Below are 24,007 nucleotides of genomic sequence, written 5' to 3'. Positions count from 1 at the left end.
CGCCAGCGTAAGTGCATGTAATCGCGCAATTACACGCACTTACGCTGGTGGGGAGGCCAGTCCCACTGGTGGCCGAGCGCCGCGGGACCGCGCCTCGCCCCTCTGCTGGCGCGGCCTCTCCGTGGCACAGGCCCTCCGTTTCAGCCCTGGCCGGTGCCGGCGAGAACGGCGTTGCTGCACCTGCTTGAAACGGCGTTGCTGCACCTGCTTGAAAAGGCTTTTTTCTTTCCCGCGGCGTGTGGAAATCGGCTTAGGAAGAGGCGCCGCTGCGCCTCTTCCCCGCCGACTCCGCACGCCGTCAGCTCAGGAATGGGCTGTTAGACTTCTAACCCGCCCTCAGTCCCCAGCAAGCCGGGCTCAGTGCGGGTAACAAGAAACAACCCAAAAACAATAAAACCATCTACAGCTATACTTACCTATTAAAACCATAATACACATTAATACCATTCATAATAAAACCAAAGTTAATACAGTCAAAACTAATACAATTAGATGGTGCCAGTTCAGTCGTTATCACCACAGAGAGGCCCAGCTAGGCAGTCAATGCCCCCATATATGACTAGAAGATAGAGGTGGAGGAGGGTATGGAGGCCAGTAAGATGGCAACCTGCGGCTTACAGAGGCGTGATGTGGAGACAGGCTATGGTAAACCAACTCTGAATGTCTCAGTTGTGACTTAAGAACATAAGAAAGGCCCTGCTGGACCAGACCAAGGCCCATCAAGTCCAGCAGTCTGTTCACACAGCAGTCTGTTCACACCACCAATTCTTTCCGAGATTCAAATGCATCCAAGTCACTCACATTGTATTGGACCATTAAAAGGTTAACTTACCGGCACGTGTAAATGGGCTATCACAGATCCGCAAACAGAATTTTCATATCATCTCAAAAATACAGATGGGGAAAAATGATAACACAAACCTAGATGTGCCCCACAAAGCATTCCTATGAAAGGCTTTGCACACTGCAAACAAAGAGAGCTGCAGGGATCCCAAAGGCGCCTGCGGTTTCCTTCTTTTCTCCCTGACAATCCGCTTCAGGGAAACGGGGCTGAAATCCTGCCCGGGGAGAAATCGATCCGCAATACCTTGAGCTGGTCATAAGGGCAGCGGACTTGTTGGTGGTCCTCGATTTCAAAGGGTGCCAGGAATTTGAGTGTGATCACCAGCCCCTTCTCCACTTGGATGCTGTAGTTACACCGCAGGTCTGGCGGGTACGGCCGAGGGTATCCGGGGCTCGCCACGTATCCGGAGAGCTCCGTGAACAGCTCGTTGCTGCACTCCACTGGAAGGCGAGAAACCGAGAGAAGGTTTAGTGAAAGCCGGGTACGTTTGGGGAGGGGGGCTGTGGCTCAGTGGAAGAGCCTCTGCTTTGCATGAAGAAGGTCTCCGGTTCAATCCCTGGCATCTCTAGGTAAAAGGATCACATGGTAATGTGAAGAAGGAGAGGAGGGAGAGCTGCTGCCAGTCCGAGCAAGCAATAGGCCAATGGTCTGAGATGAACACATGAACACAAGCAGCTGCTTCATACTGAATCAGACCCTCGGTCCATCAAAGTCAGTATTGTCTACTCAGACCGGCACCGGCTCTCCAGGGTCTCAGGCAGGGGTCTTTCCCATCACCTACCTGGCTAGTCCCTTTAACTGGAGATGCCGGGGATTGAACCTGGGACCTTCTGCATATGAAGCAGATGTTCTACACACTGAGCCACGGCCCCTCCCTAGTCTTTGATTGAGATTCAGAAAAAGGCAGTTTCATATGTAGTGGGATATCTTTGGATCAGCTTTGATACTATAGGTGGCTCATTTCTGGGGAATGCTTCTTTCTTTGGTCACTCGACCGATGGATGCAATGTATTAATGTGGAATAAATAACTACTGATAAGCAGAGAAAGACAGCCAGTGTGGTGGAGTGGTTAAGGCAGGGGTGTCAAACATAAGGTCTATGGTCAGGATCTGGCCTCTTGAGAGCTCTTATCTGGCCTGAGAGCCAGCCAAGGAAGCCCCCCTTCCACTCCTGAGGTGTCAATGTCTCCGGTATCTGGCATTACATTTTATAATACACATGGCCCGAACCGACCAAGTGACATTTAGGTCATATCTGGCCCTTGTAACAAATGAGTTCGACATCCCTGGGTTAAGGTGTCGGCAGGGCCGGATTTAGGTTTGACGAGGCCCTAAGCTATGGAAGGTAATGGGGCCCTTTATATGTCCTGCTGTTCTTTGTCAACAACAAATTGTCGCTGTTTTTTGTGTTGAATATATGCTATATGGTAATTTATGGACCTAATAGGTATCTAAAGCCATTTGCACATAACAAAATATGTATTTTATCAAAGTAATTGTTGAACTGAAATACAATTAAGTTTTTTTGTCTTATATTTTGGAAATGTACATCCAGGTTTTTTTTCCTTTAAATTTTTTGGGGGCCCCCAAGAGAGTGGGGCCCTAAGCTATAGCTTGTTTAGCTTATACATAAATCTGGCACTCGACCGTGTCGGACTTGGATCTGGGAAACCCAGGTTTGAATCCCTGCTCTACCATGGAAGCTTGCTGGGTGACCTTGGGCCGGTCACATCTTCTCAGCCCTGACCCTGGCTTGTATTCAGACAGGAGACGTCCAAGGAATACCAGGGGCGGGAGATGGAGGCAGTGACACTCAGAGCAGCGGCCCATCTAACCCAGCACCCTGTCTCACTCAGCGGCCAACCAGTTACTTTGGAAGGACAACCAACTGGGAGTAGAGGCCGAGGTCTTCCCCTAATGTTGCCTCCTGGCACTGGGATTCAGAGGTTGGCTGCCTCTGAACAGGGAAGTTTCCTTTAGTCACCAAGGATATTAACCTATCCTCCATGAACCTGTTTAATCCCCTTTTAAAGTTGCTTCCGCTTGTGGCCATCCCTACCTCCTCTGGCGGCAAATTCCACATTTTAATCATTCATTCTGTAAAGGGGTATTTCCTTTTGGCCATCCGGGAATCTACTGCACTTTAATGATCATTTGCAAGTGGATTTTGCCAGTTCATGCAGGCCATTTATGTTTGGTAATTAGCAGCGCGTTCCAGGCTGAGTTGCCCCGCATGTTTTTTCACGCTGAACTGTCATTCAGGAAGTGACTGCGAAGTCGGGGCATACCTGCTTCGCATTTCTTAAGAGCCCCTTTAACGCGACCTTTTGTGTTTGTTCCGCCCCGCCTCAAAGAATCCCCTCAAGGAAGCATGCAAAATCACAGCCCCACGCATTATCTATTCAAACAGCGGTTGCTAATGGAAGGAACGAAGGAGCAGGCGAGTGGGGGTGGGGGTGGAATTTCTCCTTTTGTGTCGGGACCGTGAATAGGCATTTTAAAGGTCGCATTTTAAAAAAGAGAGTTTTGAGCGAGCATCAAAATTGACCCTGCATAAATGGCCGCAGTAAAATCCAGCTTCAAAGTGCATTGAAAGTGGATTGAAAGTGCATTATTCGGCATGTGCGAAAGTGCAGATCTCAGCTATCTGAGCTTCCTAATTCTCAGTGCTCGTTCTCTCACCTTTACAGGAATGCTGGTCGCTCTGGAGACGATAGCCGGGATGGCAGGAGCAGAAATAGCCTCCTATATAGTTGTGGCAGAGGTGTTGGCACCGGGGCTTCTGCTCTTCTTCGACGCTGTTTCCTTGGGTACATTCGTCCAGATCTAGGAAGTTCACAGATCCAGAGATGGGAAGAGGTTACAACTGAACCAGGCTGAAAAGTCCTACAAACAGTTTCCAGGCCTCTGCTGTCTAAAGGAGGAATCCAGGACCTTTTGTTAGTGATCTGGAGGCAACGCTAACCCAGTAGTGGCGAGTAAGGTTGCCAACTCCAGATTGGGAAACTTCTGGAGATTTGGGGATGAAATAGGGTTGCCAACGTGGTATAGTGGTTAAGAGTGGTGGATTGGGGGTGAAGTAGAGAGCCAGCGTGGTGGTTTGGGGGTGAAGTAGAGAGCCAGCATGTTGTAGTGGTTAACAGCGGTGGTTTGGAGCGGTGGAGTCTGACCTGGAGAACCAGGTTTCATTCCCCGCTCCTCCACATGAGCGGCGGAGGCTAATCTGGTGAACTGGATTTGTTTCCCCACTCCTCCACATGAAGCCAGCTGGGTGAACCTTGGGCTAGTCACAGCTCTGTTAGAGCTCTCTCAGCCCCACCTACCTCACAGGGTGTCTGTTGTGGGAAGGGGGAGGGAAGGTGTTTGTAAGCCGGTATGATTCTTCCTCAAGTGGTAGAGAAACTTGGCATATAAAAACCAACTCTTCTTCTTCTTCAACCTCTGCTTTGGCAATTGGACTCTATGGCTTTGAAGTCCCTCCCCAAACCCCATCCTCCTCAGGCTCCGCCCCAAAAACCTTGGTGGCGAAGAGGGACCTGGCAACCTTACCGGCCAATCTAACCTAGAGGAGTCATTCTGGCCATCAAGGAGTCATAGCAGAAGATCTCCCAATCAGGAGGTAAACTGAGAACTGGAACTCGTACAGAATCACGGGAGACAAACTCTTCTAAGGATGTGTCATTCACATTCCTGACATACTCTAAAAGTAAACGCCATAGTTGTAAGCCCGATGTTTGCTTCCAATTTTATTTTTTTCAAAATGCCTTAACTGTCAGAAATTTGGGAAAGGCAGTTACAAAACCTGAAGTTCTGCTGAATGTAGATTTGATCTATTGCGTTAATTGCCTCTGTTTATGGCTAATACAAAGAGCCTGTATATTTTGTTGCATTAAATCTTATTCCCAGTTGCATATTAAAAGTGAAACCACGAAAACGTTCCAGACAGCTAAGCTTTAAGGCTGGAAAGTATTCCAGTTGGTTTCCAAAATTGTAATCCAGAAATCTCCGGCTAAAGCAAAAGAGATCATTAAGAGTTCTTGGGGTGGGGTTATGGGGAGGGGGGGGAAACACCATGCAGGCGCAAAGCTACCGAGTGCCTAGTGGCACCTGGCTCAAGCATGGCACGATGGCAGAAGAACATAAGAAAGGCCATGTTGGATCAGACCAAGGCCCATCGAGTCCAGCAGTCTGTTCACACAGTGGCCAACCAGGCGCCTCTAGGAAGCCCACAAACAAGACGACTGCAGCAGCACCATCCTGCCTGTGTTCCACAGCACCTAATATAATTATATATAGTATAATTATAATAAGAACATAAGAAAAGCCATGTTGGATCAGACCAAGGCCCGTCAAGTCCAGCAGTCTGTTCACACAGGGGCCAACCAGGAAGCCCACAAGGAAGACAACTGCAGCAGAGTTATCTTGTCTGTGTTCCACAGCACCTAATATAACAGGCATGCTCCTCTGATCCTGGAGAGAATAGGTATGCATCATGACTAGTATTTATTTTGACTAGTAGCCATGGATAGCCCTCTCCTCCATGAAAATGTCCACTCCACTCTTCAAGCCTTCCAAGTTGGCAGCCATCACCACATCCTGGGGCAGGGAGTTCCACAATTTAACTATGCGTTGTGAAGAAATACTTCCTTTAATCTGTTTTGAATCTCTCACCCTCCAGATTTTGCAGATGACCCCATGTTCTGGTATCATGAGAGAGGGATAAAAGCTTCTCCCTGTCCACTCTCTCCGTACCATGCATAATTTTATAGACCTCTACCATGCCTCCCCTTAACTGCCTTCTTTCCAAGCTAAACAGCCCTAAGCGCTTTAACCGCTCCTCATAGGGCAGTTGCTCTAGCTCCCTGATCCTTTTAATTGCACTTTTCTGCACCGTCTCAAGCTCTGCATCAATGGATGTCACTGTTTTCGATCAACCTCTCACAATCTGCATGGCTGTTGCGGTGCCGCCCGCAGCAGTAGCGTGGTAGCTCTAGAACCAACTCCCAATTCCCGTTGGCAAGAGCATCACTTTCCCTTCCCCCTTCAGTGGCTATTTAGGGCTTGGCTACATATTACCGCTTCTTCCTTCTTTTCACTTTTGCAAATCTAGTTGCCAAGATAGCTTTATCAAAAAGGAGAGCAGCGTGTGTGCCCCGGGAAAGGCAAACTTGAACCTTTTCCTCTCTGGCTATTTTTCCCTGGAAAAGCCACACTTGAGCCGCTCTTAGTTCCTCCTCCAGAGAAAATTGCCGTTTTCCGGGGTCGGGTGTAAAAGCAGCATGGGGGTGGCTTTTTCTAATGAGAAAATGGCCCGGGAGGGAAAGGTTCAAGTTCCCCTTCTCTCCTCGCACTGTTCTTGATAAAGCAATCCTAGCAGATAAATTTGCAAAGGTGGGGAAAAAATCCTTTACAATAAACACATAACAAACTGTTAAAGGTAGTTGAGTCCTTAGAAGGGAGCGTTTTTGTTCAAAGAAACTCCTTGCACTCCAGATTAGAGTAGCCCATGGTTTCAGCCCCTTCCCTTGGCAAGGGATCTTTGACCTTTGGCCAAATGTTGCCAGTCCTGACATGACGCTTGTGTTCAACGGGGAGCAAAGCTTGTCAGTTCTCTCAGCACCGTCCAGGAAGATGGTCAGAGAGGGCGAGGGGGCTGCGTGCCATTTCAACAGATAAAATTGCAGGCTGGAATTCTGCTGCACAACTCAGGACTTCATAGGCATGATAGAGGTCTATAAAATTATGCATGGTATGGAGCGAGTGGACAGGGAGAAGCTTTTCTCCCTCTCTCACAATACTAGAACGTGGGGTCAACTGCTGAAGATGGAGGGTGAGAGATTCAAAACTGATAAAAGGAAGTATTTCTTCACACAATGCATAGTTAAATTGCGGAACTCCCTGCCCCAGGATGTGGTCATGGGTGCCAATTTGGAAGGCTTGAAGAGGGGAGTCTACATGTTCATGGAGGAAAGGGTGATCCATGATGTATACCTATTCTCTCCAGGATCAGAGGAGCATGCGTATTATATTAGGTGCTTTGGAACACGGGCAGGATGGTGCTGCTGCAGTTTGGGGGCTTCCTGGAGGCACCTGGTTGGCCACTGTGTGAACAGACTGCTGGACCTGATGGGCCTTGGTCTGATCCAGCATGGCCTTTCTTATGTTCTTATGTAAGTCCTCCAGTCAGGCTTTCGCTGATAGGCTCATATTATTGCGTTAGAGAAGTGAGTTCCTTCCACAGGGTGTGGCGGTCGGATATTTACCCACAGCTTGATAATAGGCCAGGAAGCCCTTGTAGAAGACGAGCTCGCCGTTTTCTTCATTGGAGAAGTCAGAGTGGAACAAGACCCTCATTCGGTTTCCCTGAGACACAAACTCCCTTCTTCCAGGGTGGTTACCAGTGGCCGATTCCAGCTGGCCACAGTACTGGCCCAAGTCTCTCTTGTCTGCTGAGATCTGGTGGAGACCGGTGGGTGGAGACAGGAGGAGAAGGAGGAAGCATGAGAACCTATGAGTTTCATAGGAAAGGATCACGCAACCAGGTCCATAGACAGAACGGGACTTTGGCCGGACACGTCTCAACCAACTCCATGTCCATTGGGAGGGGGAGAGGAAAGCAGCATGGGAAACTGTTTTGGAAAGGGAGGGGAATGTTTTGGGAAGAGACGGTTGAGGGGAGACATGATAGCCATGTTTAAATATTTGAAGGGATGTCATGTTGACAAGGGAACTAGCTTGTTCTCTGTTGCTCCAGAGACTAGGAAACGGAGTAATGGATTTAAACTAATAGAAAAGTGATTCCACCTAAACATTAGGAAGAACTTTCTGACGGTGAGGGCTGTTCGACGGTGGAATGTGCTGCCTCGGAGGGTGGTGGAGTCCCCGTCTTTGGAGATCTTTAAGCAGAGGCTAGATGGCCATCTATTGGGAGTGCTTTGATTGTGGGATCCTGCATGGCGGGGGGAGGGTTGGGGTCACTGGGGGGAGGTAGGGGGAGGTAGTTGTTAGTTTCCTGCATTGTGCAGGGGGTTGGACTAGATGACCCTGGTGGTCCCTTCCAACTCTATGATTCTATGAATGTAAAAATCAGTTTGTGCTGTGGTCTGCTAGTCTGCTATTCAAGGGGGAGGGAGTGAAATTTTTACTTGGGTTTCTTTCACATGGCAATGGGTCTGTTGCTTCTACTGCACATGCAGAGGTATTCATAGGAGCAATGGAACACCCGCTTGCTACTAGTTTGTCCTGAAATCGCCCTGCCCAGGCCCCCACAGAGGCCACCCCCACCCCAATCTATAGAAAGTTTTGGGGAGAGGGTTCTACTTGGTGATATTTCACTATACACATAGTAATATATTGACCACCAAAATAGCCCTCGAGTTACGCACGGAGAGAAAAAAGGAGAAGGAGGAGGAGAAGAAGAAGAATAGTTGGTTTTTATATGCCAACTTTCTCCACCACTTAAGGGAGAATCAAACCAGCTTACAATCACCTTCCCTTCCCCTCCCCACAACAGACACCCTGTGAGGTAGGTGGGGCTGAGAGAGTGTGACTAGCCCAAGGTCATCCCTTTTTCACGCATGCACACCTTGACATAGTCGTACAAACAAGCCTCAGACGGCTCCAAATCAAACTCCCGGAACGTCAACTTCACTCTGAAGCCCTTGGGCAGGGCGATGTCCCAGGTGCTGACGTTGTTGTTTGGGTACGGCTTGGGGTAGTTGGGGGACCTGATCTCTCCAAATGGCTTCCGTAGGACGGGGCTGGACCCGACCGTTCCAAAGAGGAAAGCTCCATGCAGGAGAAGAACTGGGGAAAACCTGTAAACAGAGCAGACATCAAGGAGAGCGGGAGACGTATCAAATGACGCCGGACTCAGTTCTACGGGGACTCCCAGCTCCCAGATTTTGTCCTGTGAAAACCTGAACTGGGCAACTTACGCAAATGAATTAAATTTCACTTCATAGGATAGAATCACAGAATCATAGAGTTGAAATGGACCACCAGGGTCAACTAGTTCAACCCCCTGCACAATGCAGGAAACTCAAAACTACCTCCCCCACACACCCCAGTGACCCCTACTCCATGCCCAGAAGATGGCCAAGGTGCCCTCCCTCTCATGATCTGCCTACGGTCGTAGAATCAGCATTGGTGGCAGATGGCCATCTAGCCTCTGCTTCAAAACCTCCAGGGAAGGAGAGCTTACCACCTCCCGAGGAAGCCTGTTCCACTGAGGAACTGCTCTGTTAGAACATTCTTCCTAATGTCAAGACGGAAACTCTTTTGATTTAATTTCAACCCGTTGGTTCTGGTTCGAGTTTCTGAGAGCAATAGAAAACAACTCGGCACACTCCTCCATATGACAGCCCTTCAAGTACTTGAAGGTGGTTATCATATCCCCTCTCGGTCTTCTCCTCTTCAGGCTAAACATATCCAGCTCCTTCAACCTTTCCTCATAGGACTTGGTCTCCAGACCCCTCACCATCTTTGTTGCCCTCCTCAGGACACATTCCAGCTTGTCTACATCCTTCTTAAATTGTGGTGCCCAAAACTGAAGACAATACTCTAGGTGAAGTCTAACTTATTTTGAATGATTTGTTCCACTTCAACTAGTTATTGGGACTAGCAATGAACCAAATGCCTCGGGGACCCTAAGCTGGGTGGAAAGGCAGCATATAAATGTTTTAAACAAGAATAAAATTAAAGCGAGCTATTGACTCCCCCAGTGAATATCCTGCTTGCATCTACTCTGAGATATCACCTGACATCATTGGTGTATATACCCTTTTACCTGAAGCTCTGAAGGCAAGGAATTTGAGTTGTTGCAAATGAAAGTTTGCAACAACTCAAATTCAGAATGCTGAAATCTGTGCCCAATAAATTTTTAATTTGTACGGTAAAAATCGCAGATTCGGAGCAGGCCGGCAGAACATCTATAGAACTTGGCCTTGAACCTGCTGAAGAAACCGTGTGCGTCCTGAGAATCGTTTTGTTTTGTTAAAATGCATTCCCCATTTTAGGTCAAGAACAAAGGGCTGAGATGGAAATGAATCACCGGATAGATGTACAGATTATGTATGAGAAGATGTTGAAGGCTTGGTTCCCTCAGAAATGAACACATGAAGCTGCCTTCTACTGACCCCTTGTAGGGTTGCCAGCTTCCAGGTGGTATACAATACCAGAAGGGGAGTGGTACCTGGAACACACATATACATAAAGTACCACTGATACACTAAATATGATGGTTTATATAATTTCAAAAACGTGATTTCCAACAAATAATTCAAGTTAGGTAACAAAACCATCTATACAAGTTGCAACAAAACATATGAAATCATATCCAGCGGCCTTGAAATAGTTATATCAGTAAGACTGGAAACAATTTTATTAAATTATTTTCAGATAAAACAAAGATTATTCAAGTTATGTTTTTCCATATACTAACAGTTGCAAGAACAAATCTTGCAAGATATTAGAAAAGCAAGAAAATTCCCTGATTTAAATAATTGGCTTGATAAGGTTAAAGAAACATATGCTTTAATTAAGTTGACGTATTATAATAATGACAAAAATACAGAACTGGAGGCTCGCTGGAATTTAACAATTTCAAGGATGGAAAAAACACACCAATGTGTAAATTGCAGAGAGGGAGGGATGTAATAATCATTTGGGTTTTAGATAAATATATAGAGTATAGCTTGGTTCACTGTTATGGATATTTTAATTATATTAGCAGCACACTCTTAGTTTCTTTTCAAGAATTTGTATTATGAGCATTTTAGTAATGTTATATTTCCATTTTCTTTTGTTGTTGTATTTCCATTTTCTTTCGTTGTTGTATTCTTATTTTCTCTTAATAATTTTTTTAAAAAGTTGCAACAAAACAATCTATGTAAGTTTGCAAGGTTTCATGAATCTTATCCTTGTTTCGCTAATTGCATTAGCTTCATCAGAAGTCTGTTGCTGCTGTAGAGGAAAATCTTGACTTTCTGATTTTGCTCGTGTTGCTTTAAAACAGAATTTCCAACAAAAATTACACAGGAGAGTACATTAATTCCTTAAAACTTAACATCAGTCCATCTATGTAAACTTGCATAGATTTGTTTTGTTGCAATTTGTATAGATTGCTTTGTTGCATAACTTGAATCATTTGTTGTAAATCGCGTTTTTGAAATTATATAAACCATTATATTTAGTGTATCAGTGGTACTTTATGTATATGTAACTTCCAGGTGGTGGCTAGAGATCTCCTGGGATTACAGCTGATCGCCAGGCTAGAGGGATTACTTCTCCTGGAGAAAATGGCTGCACTTGAGGTAGGGTTGCCAGACTCCAGGTGGTAAATGAAAATAGACACCTCTGTGTATAAATGTAGTTACTCCAGATCTAACACAGATCAACCATACAAAGTATAGCTTAACAACAGACTGTATTATACAATAATATTGTAAACACATACAAAAAGTCCCATTTCTTAAGCATAAAGACACAAAAAAGTCACAATATTCCAAGTTTTCCAAAATTCACTTTCCTAAAGACAGAAAAAAAGTCCAACAGATACCAATTCTAGGGGTTTTTCCCCCCTCTTTTAGGTGTGGATTCCAGGTAAGTATTACTCAGTCCCAAGGCAGGGGATCAAAAGTGAAGAGGAAGACGGCCGTTTCAGTTCTTCATCAGTTCCACTTCACCAACCTTATATATCCCGTCTCTTATTTCCTATTGAAGAATCCCTATCCAAGAATCCTTCATAAGCTTCCATCCCAGGATACCAACAATTTTATTTCTTAACAGTCTTCCAACAGGTTCCTTCCAACAGGTACCATTTATGCTTAAGAAATAGGACTTTTTGTATGTTTCAATGTTATTGTATGTGTTTCAATGTTATTGTATAATACAGTCTGTTGTTTAGCTAAACTTTGTATGGTTGATCTATGTTAGATTTGGAGACTCCAGGTGGTGGCTGAAGATCTCCCACTATTACAACTGATCTCCTGGTGATAGAGATCAGTTCACCTGGTGAAAGTGGCCGCTTTGGAAGGTGGACTCTAGGGCATTGAAGTCCCTCCTCTTCCCAAACCCCATTCTCCTCAGGCTCCAATCTCCAGGTATTTCCAAACCTAGAGCTGACAACCCTAACTGGAGGGTGGACTCTATGGCATGATACCCCAATGGGGTCCCTCCCCTCCTTAAACCCTGCCCTCCCCAGGCTCCACCCCACAAATCTTCAGATATTTCCCAACCCAGAGCAGAAAACATTGTCTATCAAGGTCAGTATTGTCTGCTCTAACTGGGAGCAATTCTCCAGGGTCTCAGGTGGAGGCCTTTCACATCACCTACTGCTAAGGATGGCATATAGAGGATGGTGCTGAGTTGTTTTCTGTTGCCCCTGAAGGTCGGACCAGAACCAATGGGTTGAAATTAAATCAAAAGAGTTTCCGTCTAAACATTAGGAAGAATTTTCTAACAGTTAGAGCAGTTCCTCAGTGGAACAGGCTTTCTCAGGAGGTGGTGAGCTCTCCTTCCCTGGAGGGTTTTAAGCAGAGGCTAGATGGCCAACTGTCAGCAACGCTGATTCTATGACCGTAGGCAGTTCATGAGAGGGAGGGCATCTTGGCCATCTTCTGGACATGGAATAGGGGTCACTGGGTGTGTGTGTGGGAGGTAGTTGCGAATTTCCTGCATTGCGCAGGGGTTGGGTTGCCAGGTCCCTCTTCGATACCGGCGGGAGGTTTTTGAGGCGGAGCCTGAGGAGGGCGGGGTTTGGGGAGGGGAAGGACTTCAGTGCCATAGAGTCCAATTGCCAAAGCGGCCATTTTCTCCAGGTGAACTAATCTCTATTGACTGGAGATCAATTGTAATAGCAGGAGATCTCCAGCTAGTACCTGAACATTAGCAACCCTATGCAGGGGGTTGGACCAGATGACCCTGGTGGTCCCTTCCAACGCTATGATTCTATTCTATGACCGGCAGTGTGTCTTCAGGATCTCAGGTTGAGGTCTTTCTCATCCCCTTCTACCCAAACCTTTTAAGCAGAGATGCCAGGGATTGAACCTGGGACTTTTTACCACTACGACAGAGGCCTTCCCTACACAGCTAGAAGCAGTTGCAAGAATGAACATGACTTCTCCATCCAGATGGCTACGCACTAACACTGGGGCCAGGGAGCGAGCATAAAAGCTGCGAGGACTACATAAAAAACAAAAGTTGTAGCCTTTTGCGGGACTCTTGGTTTTGCTTTCATTTCTCCTCATCTGCTGGGCTTTTGTTTGTTGTGACTCTGAGTCTTTCCCATGCACGGCTTTTTGGATGTGAAGAACATAAGAGTTTCTTGTAGAGAAATACCCAGCCATTTCAAAGAAGCCATTGGGTTTGGGTAAACTAAAGCCTGCCTGGGGTTGTAACAAAGACAGCTGAATGAAAGGAAGCCATGTTGCTTGTAGTTACTAACTTCTGCTTCATAGGACAAGAACCTTCACCAAGAATCAGCAATGCTGATCCTATGACCTTAAGCAGATCATGAGAGGGAGGGCATCTTGGCCATCTTCTGGGTGTGGAGTAGGGGTCACTGGGGTGTGTGTGGGGGAGGTAGTTGTGAATTTCCTGCATTGTGCAGGGGGTTGGACTAGATGACCCTGATGGTCCCTTCCAACTCTAGGATTCTATGAAACTGGCTGGTCAGATACCTCTGGAGACCACAATCACCGGTAGGGCAATACCTTTTATTAGGACCAACTTAACATGTCAATGGACCAGCTGGGACAGAGGGGTCCTTAATTGTTAGGGCTGCCAACCTCCAGGTACTAGCTGGAGATCTCCTGCTATTACAACTGATCTCCAGCCGATAGAGATCAGTTCACCTGGAGAAAATGGCCACTTTGGCCACTGGACCCTATGGGATTGAAGTCCCTCCCCTCTCCAAACCCCGCCCTCCTTAGTCTCCGCCGCAAAATCTCCTGCTGGTGGCGAAGAGGAACCTGGCAACCCTACATCATGGGCAAACACAGCAACTTTCAGTCTCCTTCTCCTTTTGGACATACGAACGTAGCTCTGCAGACCCATCCCAGAGTGACCCTTAGGGTTGCCAACCTCCAGGGGGCAGCTGGAGATCTCCTTTTACATCTGATCTCCAGGCGACAGAGATCAATTCACCTGGGGAAAATGCCCACTGTGGAAGGTGGACTCTATGGCATTATACCCCACCCCAAACCCCGCCCTCCTCAGGCTCCACCCCCCAAATCTCCAGGTATTTTCCAACCTGGAGCTGGCAACCCTAGTAGTTCATTTGATCCTAGAGGAGCATCTTAATTTAGTTATGGGTCAGGGAGTTAATGCCACCCTTGGTCGGAGAAGCAGCGAATCCTTTTGCTGTCTCTCTTGTTTGAATATCCCTCTCCCTTCCCCACAAATCCAACACTCACATGCTCGTAGGGTTGACTTCAATCTCTGTCTTTCTCTCTCTCCCTCCAGTTAGACTGTTGTGTTTGAGCGTTGCAAAGAGGTCTCTGTAAACTCTCAGCCTTACTTGCTCTGATTCAGACCATGCCGGGAGGGAGGGAGGGTGGGAAGGCAGACAGCGGGCGTCCAAAACGAATTGGGCAATCGAACAACGGTTCCCTTTTGGGCTGGAGTCTGCTACCCCCTGCTGTCCTCATCTGCAATGGGTCAGACATTTTAGAATCGGATTCAAACAAGCAATTGTTTTTTTTATATAATTTTTTATTAATTTTTATAACATAACACATAAAACAAAAAAAACAAATACAATAAAATAATATAAAAATAATAATAATAAATTAACATAAGAAAAATACAAAAGAGTATCTATAGATGTTAATTAATACATTCATAGTTACAAATATAAAAACCTAAGAGATACCCCCTCACCCCTCCACCCACCTTAAAACAGTGACCCATCACCCGACTTCCGAACAAGTGTCTTAACAGTTTTAGAAACATCTATTAACAGTTAAATATGAAAATATTAAAAATAGTTTCTACAACTCACTAATTAAAGTAGTAAAATCCATTTTTGCCAGTTTATCCCAATATGTGGCGGCCTTTGCCCAAGTTTTTTTATATTCATCCAAATCTTTTCCATGTAGGAATTCGGTTAATTTGGCCATCCTCATATACATCCATAATTTCTCTCTCCACAAACGAGCAATTGTTGACCCCTGAGGAGTACGGTTGCCAGGTCCCTCTTCGCCATAGGCGGGAGGGTTTGGGGGTGGAGCCTGAGGAGGGTGGGGTTTGGGGAGGGGAGGGACTTCAATGCCATAGAGTCCAGTTGTCAAAATGGCCATTTTCTCCAGGTGAACTGATCCCTATCGGCTGGAGATCAGTTGTAATAGTAAGAGATCTCCAGCTGTTACCTGGAGGTTGGCAACCGTACTGGGGGGGACAACAACCAAGAATTTTGCTCTCTTCATATATGTGTCTTCAAGGCATGATCTTTTGATAGGCAAAAACCTGCTTCAGCTGAAGCAGAACAGTGGTGCTGTTGCATATTACATATATATCAGTCATGGGGGAGGCAAGAAGAAGAAGAAGAGAAGTAGTTGTGAATTTCCTGCATTGTGCAGGGGGTTGGACTTGATGACCCTGGTGGTCCCTTCCAACGCTATGATTCTAGAAGAAGAAGAAGAAGAAGAAGAAGAAGAAGAAGAAGAAGAAGAAGAAGAAGAAGAAGAAGAGTTGGTTTTTATATGCCGACTTTCTCTACCACTTAAGGAGGAATCAAACCGGTTTACAATCACTTCCCTTTCTCTCCCCACAACAGTCACCCTGTGAGGTAGGTGGGGCTGAGAGAGCTCTTAATAGAACTGTGACTGGCTCAAGGTCACCCAGCTGGCTTCGTGTGCAGGAGTAGGGAAACCAAACCGGTTCACCAGATTAGAGTCCGCCGCTCATGTGGCTTGTCAAGATGTTGGAATTAGCGGAGATGACCAAACTCGCTGCCCTGATTGGAGAGAATAACTTATCTAAGTTTGTAGAAAATTGGAAACAATTTATTGACTTTTTGCGTAATACGGGGGGAAATGAATGGATGATTTGTGGGTTTCAAGAGTAGAAGAATAAGAATGTAGGCATGATAGAGAAAAGTTTGATTTTTTAATTGTTAGAATAGTTTTAAAAATAATTTTGTATATGTAGCTGGAGAACAGGTTGTAATTTCTTAACTAGATTTATATCCGATACAAACGTAAACTGAATTTTTTTTTCATCTCTGTGTTTGTATTTTTCCCTTTTTTCCCTTTTCCTTTTTTCTTTGTTTATTGTCTTGATGTGATTTTGTTAACAATAAGTTTAATAAATTAGGGGGGGGGCTATAACATTTGCGAGGAAAAGTGCTTTTAAACTTGGTTCTCCCAGACCCTACTCTGTCTCTCTAGCCACTACACCCCACTCAGCACCCATGGGGGAACTCTTCACCATTTGCTCCATTGGGGGAACTTAACAATACAAAAGCTACATATATGTTTCTGCAGTGGGGCAAATAACAGCTTCCTGGGGACAGATCAGGTTGGTAAAATGTCAATAGGCGGGGAGGTTTAAGCCCCCGGTCCCTGTGTGCCAGTCCAGATCAGGCTGATGCATTCCTGGGAATTACATTCCCAGCAGGAATTCCCAGTACACGTCTAACTGAAACACATCTGGCGGCTATGAGAACTTTATAATGTGCGAATCGGCCCTAGCTTTCTTGCATATCCCCTGCTTTGCTTACTCACCCATCTTAGCTCTGTATTTTCTGCCCCTCAGGTTCTGGAATCTCCTCCAGCGTGGTGTAGTGGTTAAGAGCGGCGGTTTGGAGCGGTGGACTCTGATTTGGAGAACCGGGTTTGATTTCCCCACCCCTCCACATGAGTGGCAGATCCTAATCTGGAGAACCGGGTTTGATTCCCCCACTCCTACACACGAAGCCAGCTGGGTGACTTTGGACTAGTCACACTCTCTCAGCCCCACCTACCTCACAGGGTGTCTGTTGTGGGGAAGGGAAGGTGACTGTACGCCGTTTTGATTCTGCCTTAAGTGGTAGAGAAAGTCGGCATATAAAAACCAATTCTTCTTCTCCCACCATTCACCTTTACTGTCCTCTATCAACTCCACAAATGGGCCCATCTCTAGAGCTTTTGAGAGGTTTCAGTCCAAGCTAAACTAGAAACTTGCCCTTCCTTCACAGAAGCCCCTTCTGACAGCTTTAGTTTCCTGATCAGCTGGGATGTTCATGAACGTTCTGTGTCACCACCTCGACTAATGGTATCCTGCTATAAGTCCAAAAGAATGTAGATCCTGTACAATCTAGATTCTACAGAACACCAAACACAAATCAAATGTCATGTGCACAAATGCTACGGATCTCAAGCTCTTCAAATGCTGTAACGGCATCTGAGTCAAGCTGGTTCCACCAGAGAATTGCTCTATTTAGCTGTCTTCAGGATGGAGGAAGTAAACTGCCAGCTGGCAGAAAGGAAAGCCAGTGAATTATTGATTTAACTTCGTTTATACCTCATTGGGGACTAAGGGCTGCCAACCAATCTCCTGCTATTATTGTTGGGCTCCAGGAGAAACAAGATCAGTTCCCCTGGAGAAAATAGCCACTCTTAGGGTTGCCAGCTCTGGGTTGGAAAATACCTGGAGATTTTGGTATTCCAGGTAATAGCGTCTATTACCTGGAAGACGTTTCCTCTTGATATTAAGTGTCAGCTTGGTCCTCCTTTGAATTACCCACAGCACATGGCCAGCGGATTATAGCGTCTGATTCCATACACTGACTTCATCAGAAAATCTACAGGAATCCTCTTCATCATTTGGAGCAGCTCTTACAAAGACTGATATTATAACTGGAAAGTCTTTAGACTCAGAGAGGAACATTAGACATAGATTTTTTGTATATATGTTCCTTGACCTTGTTCATTGATATTTGTTGTACTATGTTCTCTTGTTTGACTGTCGCTCACTTATAGATATTGCTTGCACTACTTTTTGTATTGACTTCTCACTTAGAATATATGTGTAGAATTGAGCCTAGCGTTGATTATTTTTGCTTAACCACTGCACCGAAGTACTCCTGTCCCTTCCACTTCCCCGTTTTCTGGCTGTGGGACCTCGAGGGGCAAGGCGATAGCTTGGGGGACAGCAGCGTAATCGTGAGGGGCTGCTGCTGAACCTCCGGATCTCCTGGCCCTCTCCTCCTCCTCCTCTGCTCTGCCTGCCGTGAGAGGGATTCAAAACTGTTGAAACTTGGAACTGACAGCGGGGGGACAAAGGGACGATCTCTGTGACACAAGGAACATTTCGCATCCGACTGATTGCTGACACGGAGCTTTTCCACAATAGTCTCCCGAACGTGTTGTGCCAAGCAGCTGAACATGCTTCGCTGCAGCTGTGGCATCCTTTAGCGCTGGGATCTTAGTTAAAGTGTAAATGGCCCCTGAAGGAAACGACATCTCCTTTGCTCTCTTAGACCTGGTCTGCGCAAACGGCACCTGCAAGGATCGCTCCATGTCAGTCTGCTGCGGCAAAAAATAAACAGGGATCCACCAGCACCTTCGCCCTGACCTGGATGGCCCAGGCTAGCCTGATCTCATCAGATATCGGAAGCTAGGCAGGGTCAGCCCTGGTTAGTACTTGGATGGGAGACCACCGAGGAAGTCTAGGGTTGCTACGCAGAGGCAGGCCATGGCAAACTGAAAAGGAGAAGACTGAGAGGGGATATGAGAACCACCTTCAAGTACTTGAAGGGCTGCCATATAGAGGAGGGTGCCGAGTGGTTTTCTGTTGCCCCGGAAGGTCGGACCAAAACCAACGGGTTGAAATTAAATCAGAAGAGTTTCCATCTAGATATCAGGAAGAATTTTCTAACAGTCAGAGTGGTTCCTCAGTGGAACAGGCTTCCTCGGGAGGTGGTAAGCTCTCCTCCCCTGGAGGTTTTTAAGAAGAGGCTAGATGGCCATCTGTCAGCAATGCTGATTCTATGAACTTGGGTAATTCATGAGAGTGGCCATCGTCTGGGCACGGGGGGTGGGGTGGGGGGAGGTAGTTGTGAATTTCCTGCATTGTGCAGGGGGTTGGACTAGATGACCCTGGTGGTCCCTTCCAACTCTATGATTCTATGAAACTACCTCTGGACCAGCGTGGAGCCAGAGTGGTGTAGTCATTAAGAGTGGTGGACTCTAATCTGGAGAACCGGGTTTAATTCCCCGCCCCTCCACATGAGCGGCGGAGGCTAACCTGGAGAACCGGGTTTCATTCCCCACTTCTCTACATGAAGCCTGCTGGGTGACCTTGGCCTAGTCACAGTTCTCTCCGAGTTCTCTCGGCCCCACCTATCTCACAAGGTGCCTGTTGTGGGGAGAGGAAGGGAAGGCGATTATAAGCCGCTTAGAGACTCCTTAAAAGTAGAGAAAAGTAGGGTATAAAAACCAGTTCTTCTTCTTCTTCTTCTGAACACCACTTGACTTGAAAACCCTACAAGATTTCTATAAGTTGGCTGCAACTTGGGGGGGGGGGGGGAAGGCATCTTCAAGTTTAACAACAATATATGTATACAGAGAGATCACAACATAGTAGGCTGAATAGCACTGACTTGGCTGGTCTCAGCAAAGCTTAGGAGGTAAGCAGGGTTGACCACACTCAGTACTTGGATGGGAGACCGCCAAGGAAGACAAGGGTTGCTATTAGGGCTGCCAGCCTCCAGGAAGGGCCTGGAGATATCCTGGAATAACAACTGACCTCCAGATGACAGAGATCAGTTCCCCTGGAGAAAATGGCTGCTTTGGAGGGCAGAATGTATGGCATTATACCCTGTTGAGGTCCTTCCTCCCCCCAAACCTGTCCTCAAGCTCCATTGCCAAAATCTCCAGGAATTTCCCAACCTAGAGTTGGCAACCCTAGTTGCTCCAGAGAGGCAGGAAATGGCAAACCACCTTTGAAGTGTTGCCTTGACAACTCCATGGTCCAGGAGTCGCTATGAGTCCGTTGCATCTTGATGGCACACAATTATTATAATTGCAGCATGAGCTTATGTGGACTAGATCACACTTCTTTGGGTACAAGGGGCTTCTTAAGAGGCAGAACGAAGAAGAAGAAGAAGAAGAAGAAGAACAAGAAGAAGAAGAAGAAGAAGAAGAAGAAGAAGAAGAAGAAGAAGAAGAAGAAGAAGAGGAGGAGGAGGAGGAGGAGGAGGAGGAGGAGGAGGAGGAGGAGTTGGTTTTTATATGCCGACATTCTCTACCACTTAAGGAAAAATCCAACCGGCTTACAATCACCTTCCCTTCCCCTCCCCACAACAGAAAACCTGTGAGGTAGGTGGGGCCGAGAGTGTTCTGAGAGAGCTGTGACTAGACCAAGGTCACCCAGTTGGCTTTATATGGAGGAATGGGGAAACCAACCCGGTTCACCAGATTAGCCTCCGCCGCTCACGTGGAGGAGTGGGGAACCAAACCCAGTTCTCTAGATTAGAGTCCACTGCTCCAAACCACCGCTCTTAACCACGACACCACGCTGGCTTTTATAGAGACGGTATGAAAAAATGAAATAAGCAGGGAGTACAGGGCAAACAATGCTATTATTGTAAAAATCAAATCTAATTGGTAAAAGAACAGAGGCAGCTTACTAGTTTTGCTAAGCCAATTAACACCTGTAATGAGCAGGGCATCCTCGGCTTTGTTAAGGTTGTTATCACCTGTAGTAAGAAATTCCAAGCCCGTGTTCATCCCTGGGGGGGTGTGGGGAGGGGGGAGAGACAGTGTCAAAACCCTTAATGGATTCCGATTAAATGTGGTGGTGAAACTGTTTTTAGACTACGCTGCTTCTGGCTTTCAGCTCAAAAGACTGAATGCTCCGTTAAATGAAAAACCAAACCCCCACCCCCCCAGCCCTGCATGCAGAATACCAGAGCTCAGGGAGAAGGTATATAGGCTAGCCTGACATATTAGTTTCCCTTGTTTAGTGTGTTTGTGTGTATATGTTCAAACATGTATTTCCCCCCTTCATCAGTGCCTGCAGTCTGAAATGGTACTGTCCAGGAACAGTCCTCTGTTACTCATCTCTGCTGTATGCAGGGTTGCCAACCTCCAGGTACTAGCTGGAGATCTCCTGCTATTACAACTGATCTCCAGCCGTTAGAGATCAGTTATCCTGGAGAAAACAGGTGCTTTGTCAATTGGACTCTATGGCATTGAAGTCCCTCCCCAAAATCAGCACTCCTCCCCAAACTCCGCACTCCTCAGGCTCCACCCCAAAAACCTCCCGCCAGTTGCAAAGAGGGACCTGGCAACCCTTAATATATCAGATATAATTCAGCATCAGGATGGGGCTGTTCATTATACAAAATGAACACATTTGCATGGTTTCTGCTATTTCAGACAATTTATTTGCATTTTGCTAGTTAGAGGAAGGGGCTAGGAGTTCCTACTGGGCACCGAAGCCCATAAACAAGAGAAATGTTACTCATTAATTCCTCGGGTTTCTGAGATCTCACTAGGCATTGTCACCATTTCAAATGTATCTTTACAACAATAAGGGCTGGAAACTTGCTTTAAAAAGAAAAGGAGATTCTCGGGTAGCTGAATTCTTCATTCGGTATCTGTTTCTACCCTTTCCCCCCTGCGTTTCTGCAGCTCACAGCAAACGGACATCCCTGCTCAAAGCTTTGTATGTATGCAGGCAATTTGCGATCCTATCCTGCACCTAGCAAAAGTGCTTGGAGAATGAACTTTATCTCTGAGACGTCAGTTAAGAACAAAAATCTTATAATTATGATTCATCTGTCTGCATCAATGATCTCCCTTCTGCCCCTTAGGCAATTCTTAATGTTTCATTTCCTTCCTCTTTGTCTCTCCCACAATGCCTTGAATGATTAACTTTCATATGCATTGGCTTGTTCTGTGAATTGTTGGGTGGGGCGGATAAGATTTAAACAAAAACAACCACAGATGTGTGGCCACGGACATCTCTGTACCCTCTAGGTATGGCCAACGTTGGTGGTATGTGTGCAGTGCTAGTGGGCAGATGTGAATGCTGGGGCCACATCAGGCTAGAAGTGGGGAGGTGAAGGATATTTTGGGAACAGATGTGCATCATTAAAATGGGGGGGGCTTGAAAACTCCTTAAGTGGTAGAGAAAGTCAGCATATGAAAACCAACTCTTCTTCCCTCTGAAGATGCACAAGATTTCCGCCTCCATGGGTGTGTGTGTGGGTTATATCACATTGACCATTTATGCATGGGAGGTTTTGCCTTGAATTTGCCCCATCCGAATTCTCAAAACTCTGCATGGGGGGGCTCACTGTTGAGTTTTGAGAATTTGGACGGGGAAAATGCGCATCCCAAGAGCGGCAAATCCAAGGCAAAACCTCCCCTGCACAAAGGGCCAATGTTGTCTGCCCTTCCCTCCTCCTCCCTCTCCATCCAACGTATTGCTGGGCTCTGTTCAGTCCAGAGATCCCAGCTCGGATGCAGAGAATCTCCTTTGTCAGGAATGGCCCCGCCCTGTGCTCTGCCTGGGATGCCTGGGGCTCTTATTCTGAAAGGACCCCCCCACCCTGCCACTTAAAGCTGATTTCCCCCCCACACACACACACCACCCTCTGTCTCCTGCCAGGCCTCCGTCTCTCCCAGAAGATCGGCTCCCCTGATGCACTCTCCTTCCCCCCTCGACCCTGCGGTGCAAGAATATCCTCTTCCGAAAAAGTACTGCCAGCTACCAGAAACTGCCTCCAATGTGGCTTTTCCTGGTCTACAAAAACAACACAAGAGAAAAAACCCTCTCCTCTCAGGTTTCCAAGGGATGTCAAGGAGGGCCGCCTGAGGGGCACGTCAGGACACCTTCCCTGAGCACGAACCCTGGCGTTGAGTCAATACTCCAAGCGCTGGGGAGGATGAAGGGCAGGCATGAATAAATGAAGCTCTGCGTCGGTGGCCCGATTCGTGAGACGGGTGGAACGCTCCTCTGTGCAAGTATGCCCCTTCCGCACAGAAGACTGGCATTGCCGAAGAAGGGTTGTAGCCAAGAGAGCCAGCGTGGTGCGTAGGGGTTAAGAGCGGTGGTCCCTGATCTGGAGAACCGGGTTTGATTCCCCACTCCTCCACATGAAGCCAGCTGGGTGCCCTTGGGGTAGTCACACTCTCTCAGCCCCACCTACCTTCCAACTCTATGATTCTATGGACAGTGTATTCTTGATTTTTCTTCATACACACGTTGAGTAAGTCTTATGGCATGTTCAGTGTAAGTACCGGTGAACGAGTGACTCAAACCACACATTTATTTGGGTCCTGGACCCCGCTTTCATTTGTTAAGTGAATGTGCGTTAGTTTCTTTCTTACATAGCATTGGTCAGGACACACCTGGAGTATTGTGTGCAGTACTGGAGGCCTCACCTCAAAAAGGATGTGGACAGAATCGAGTGGGTGCAGAGGAGAGTGACGAGGATGATCAGGGGCCTGGAGACCAAGCCCTAGGAGGAAAGACTGCGGAACTGGGGGTAAAGGGAAGATGACTGGGGAAGGCACTGGCAAACCACCCCGTAAACACAGTCTGCCTAGGAAACGTCGGGATGTGACGTCACCCCATGGGTCAGAAACGACCCAGTGCTTGCACAGGGGACCTTTACCTTTACCACTTACAGGAGGGCAGGGAGCTGTTCCTGTTGGCAGCAGAGGATAGGACTCACCATGTGTGTGTGTGTTCAGTGCCGTCAAATCACTTCCGATTTAAGGCGACCCTATGAATCAATGTCCTCCAAAATGTCCTGTCTTTGACAGGACTCGCAATAATGGGTTTAAATTGCAGGCAGAGAGGTACTGGCTGGATGTGAGGACAACGTTTTTTACAGTAAGAGTTGTTCGTCAGTGGAATCGGCTGGCTAGGGAGAACCCCCTCCCTGGCAGTCTTGAAGCAGAGGCTGGACAAGCACTTGTCGGGGATGCTCTAGGTTGATCCTGCATTGAGCAGGGGGTTGGACTAGGTGGCCTGTATGGCCCCTTCCAACTCTATGATTCTATGCTATGCTACAAATGGATGTATGCACATACAGGCAGCATGTACGTAACCGGTTCATTCAGTCAAGCACACAACAGCGCAGATGACAGTTAACAGAAACACACTGGTCCCGAGACATCAGCCACCTGGATTATTTTATTCCAAAAAGGAAGGTTTAGGGCAAGT

General features: G+C 46.8%; 1 protein-coding gene across 1 annotated transcript in view; it reads right to left on the bottom strand.

Moving 5' to 3' along the window:
* The window catches only part of C1R (complement C1r), a 32,092-nt gene extending 13,859 nt beyond the window's left edge, over nucleotides 1-18,233 (bottom strand). The window contains exons 1-5 of the mRNA XM_056848408.1: nucleotides 18,094-18,233; nucleotides 8,430-8,661; nucleotides 7,108-7,300; nucleotides 3,527-3,670; nucleotides 1,088-1,284 (exon numbers count right to left, since the gene is read on the bottom strand). Coding sequence (XP_056704386.1) covers nucleotides 1,088-1,284; nucleotides 3,527-3,670; nucleotides 7,108-7,300; nucleotides 8,430-8,661; nucleotides 18,094-18,233 — 906 coding nt within the window. The remainder of the gene's footprint in view (nucleotides 1-1,087; nucleotides 1,285-3,526; nucleotides 3,671-7,107; nucleotides 7,301-8,429; nucleotides 8,662-18,093) is intronic.
* Nucleotides 18,234-24,007: the final 5,774 nt, after the last annotated feature.

This window comes from Euleptes europaea, chromosome 4 (genome assembly GCF_029931775.1).
Source record: "Euleptes europaea isolate rEulEur1 chromosome 4, rEulEur1.hap1, whole genome shotgun sequence".
In the NCBI taxonomy this organism is placed as follows: domain Eukaryota; kingdom Metazoa; phylum Chordata; class Lepidosauria; order Squamata; family Sphaerodactylidae; genus Euleptes; species Euleptes europaea.
This window is presented reverse-complemented; position numbering and strand designations above follow the sequence as displayed.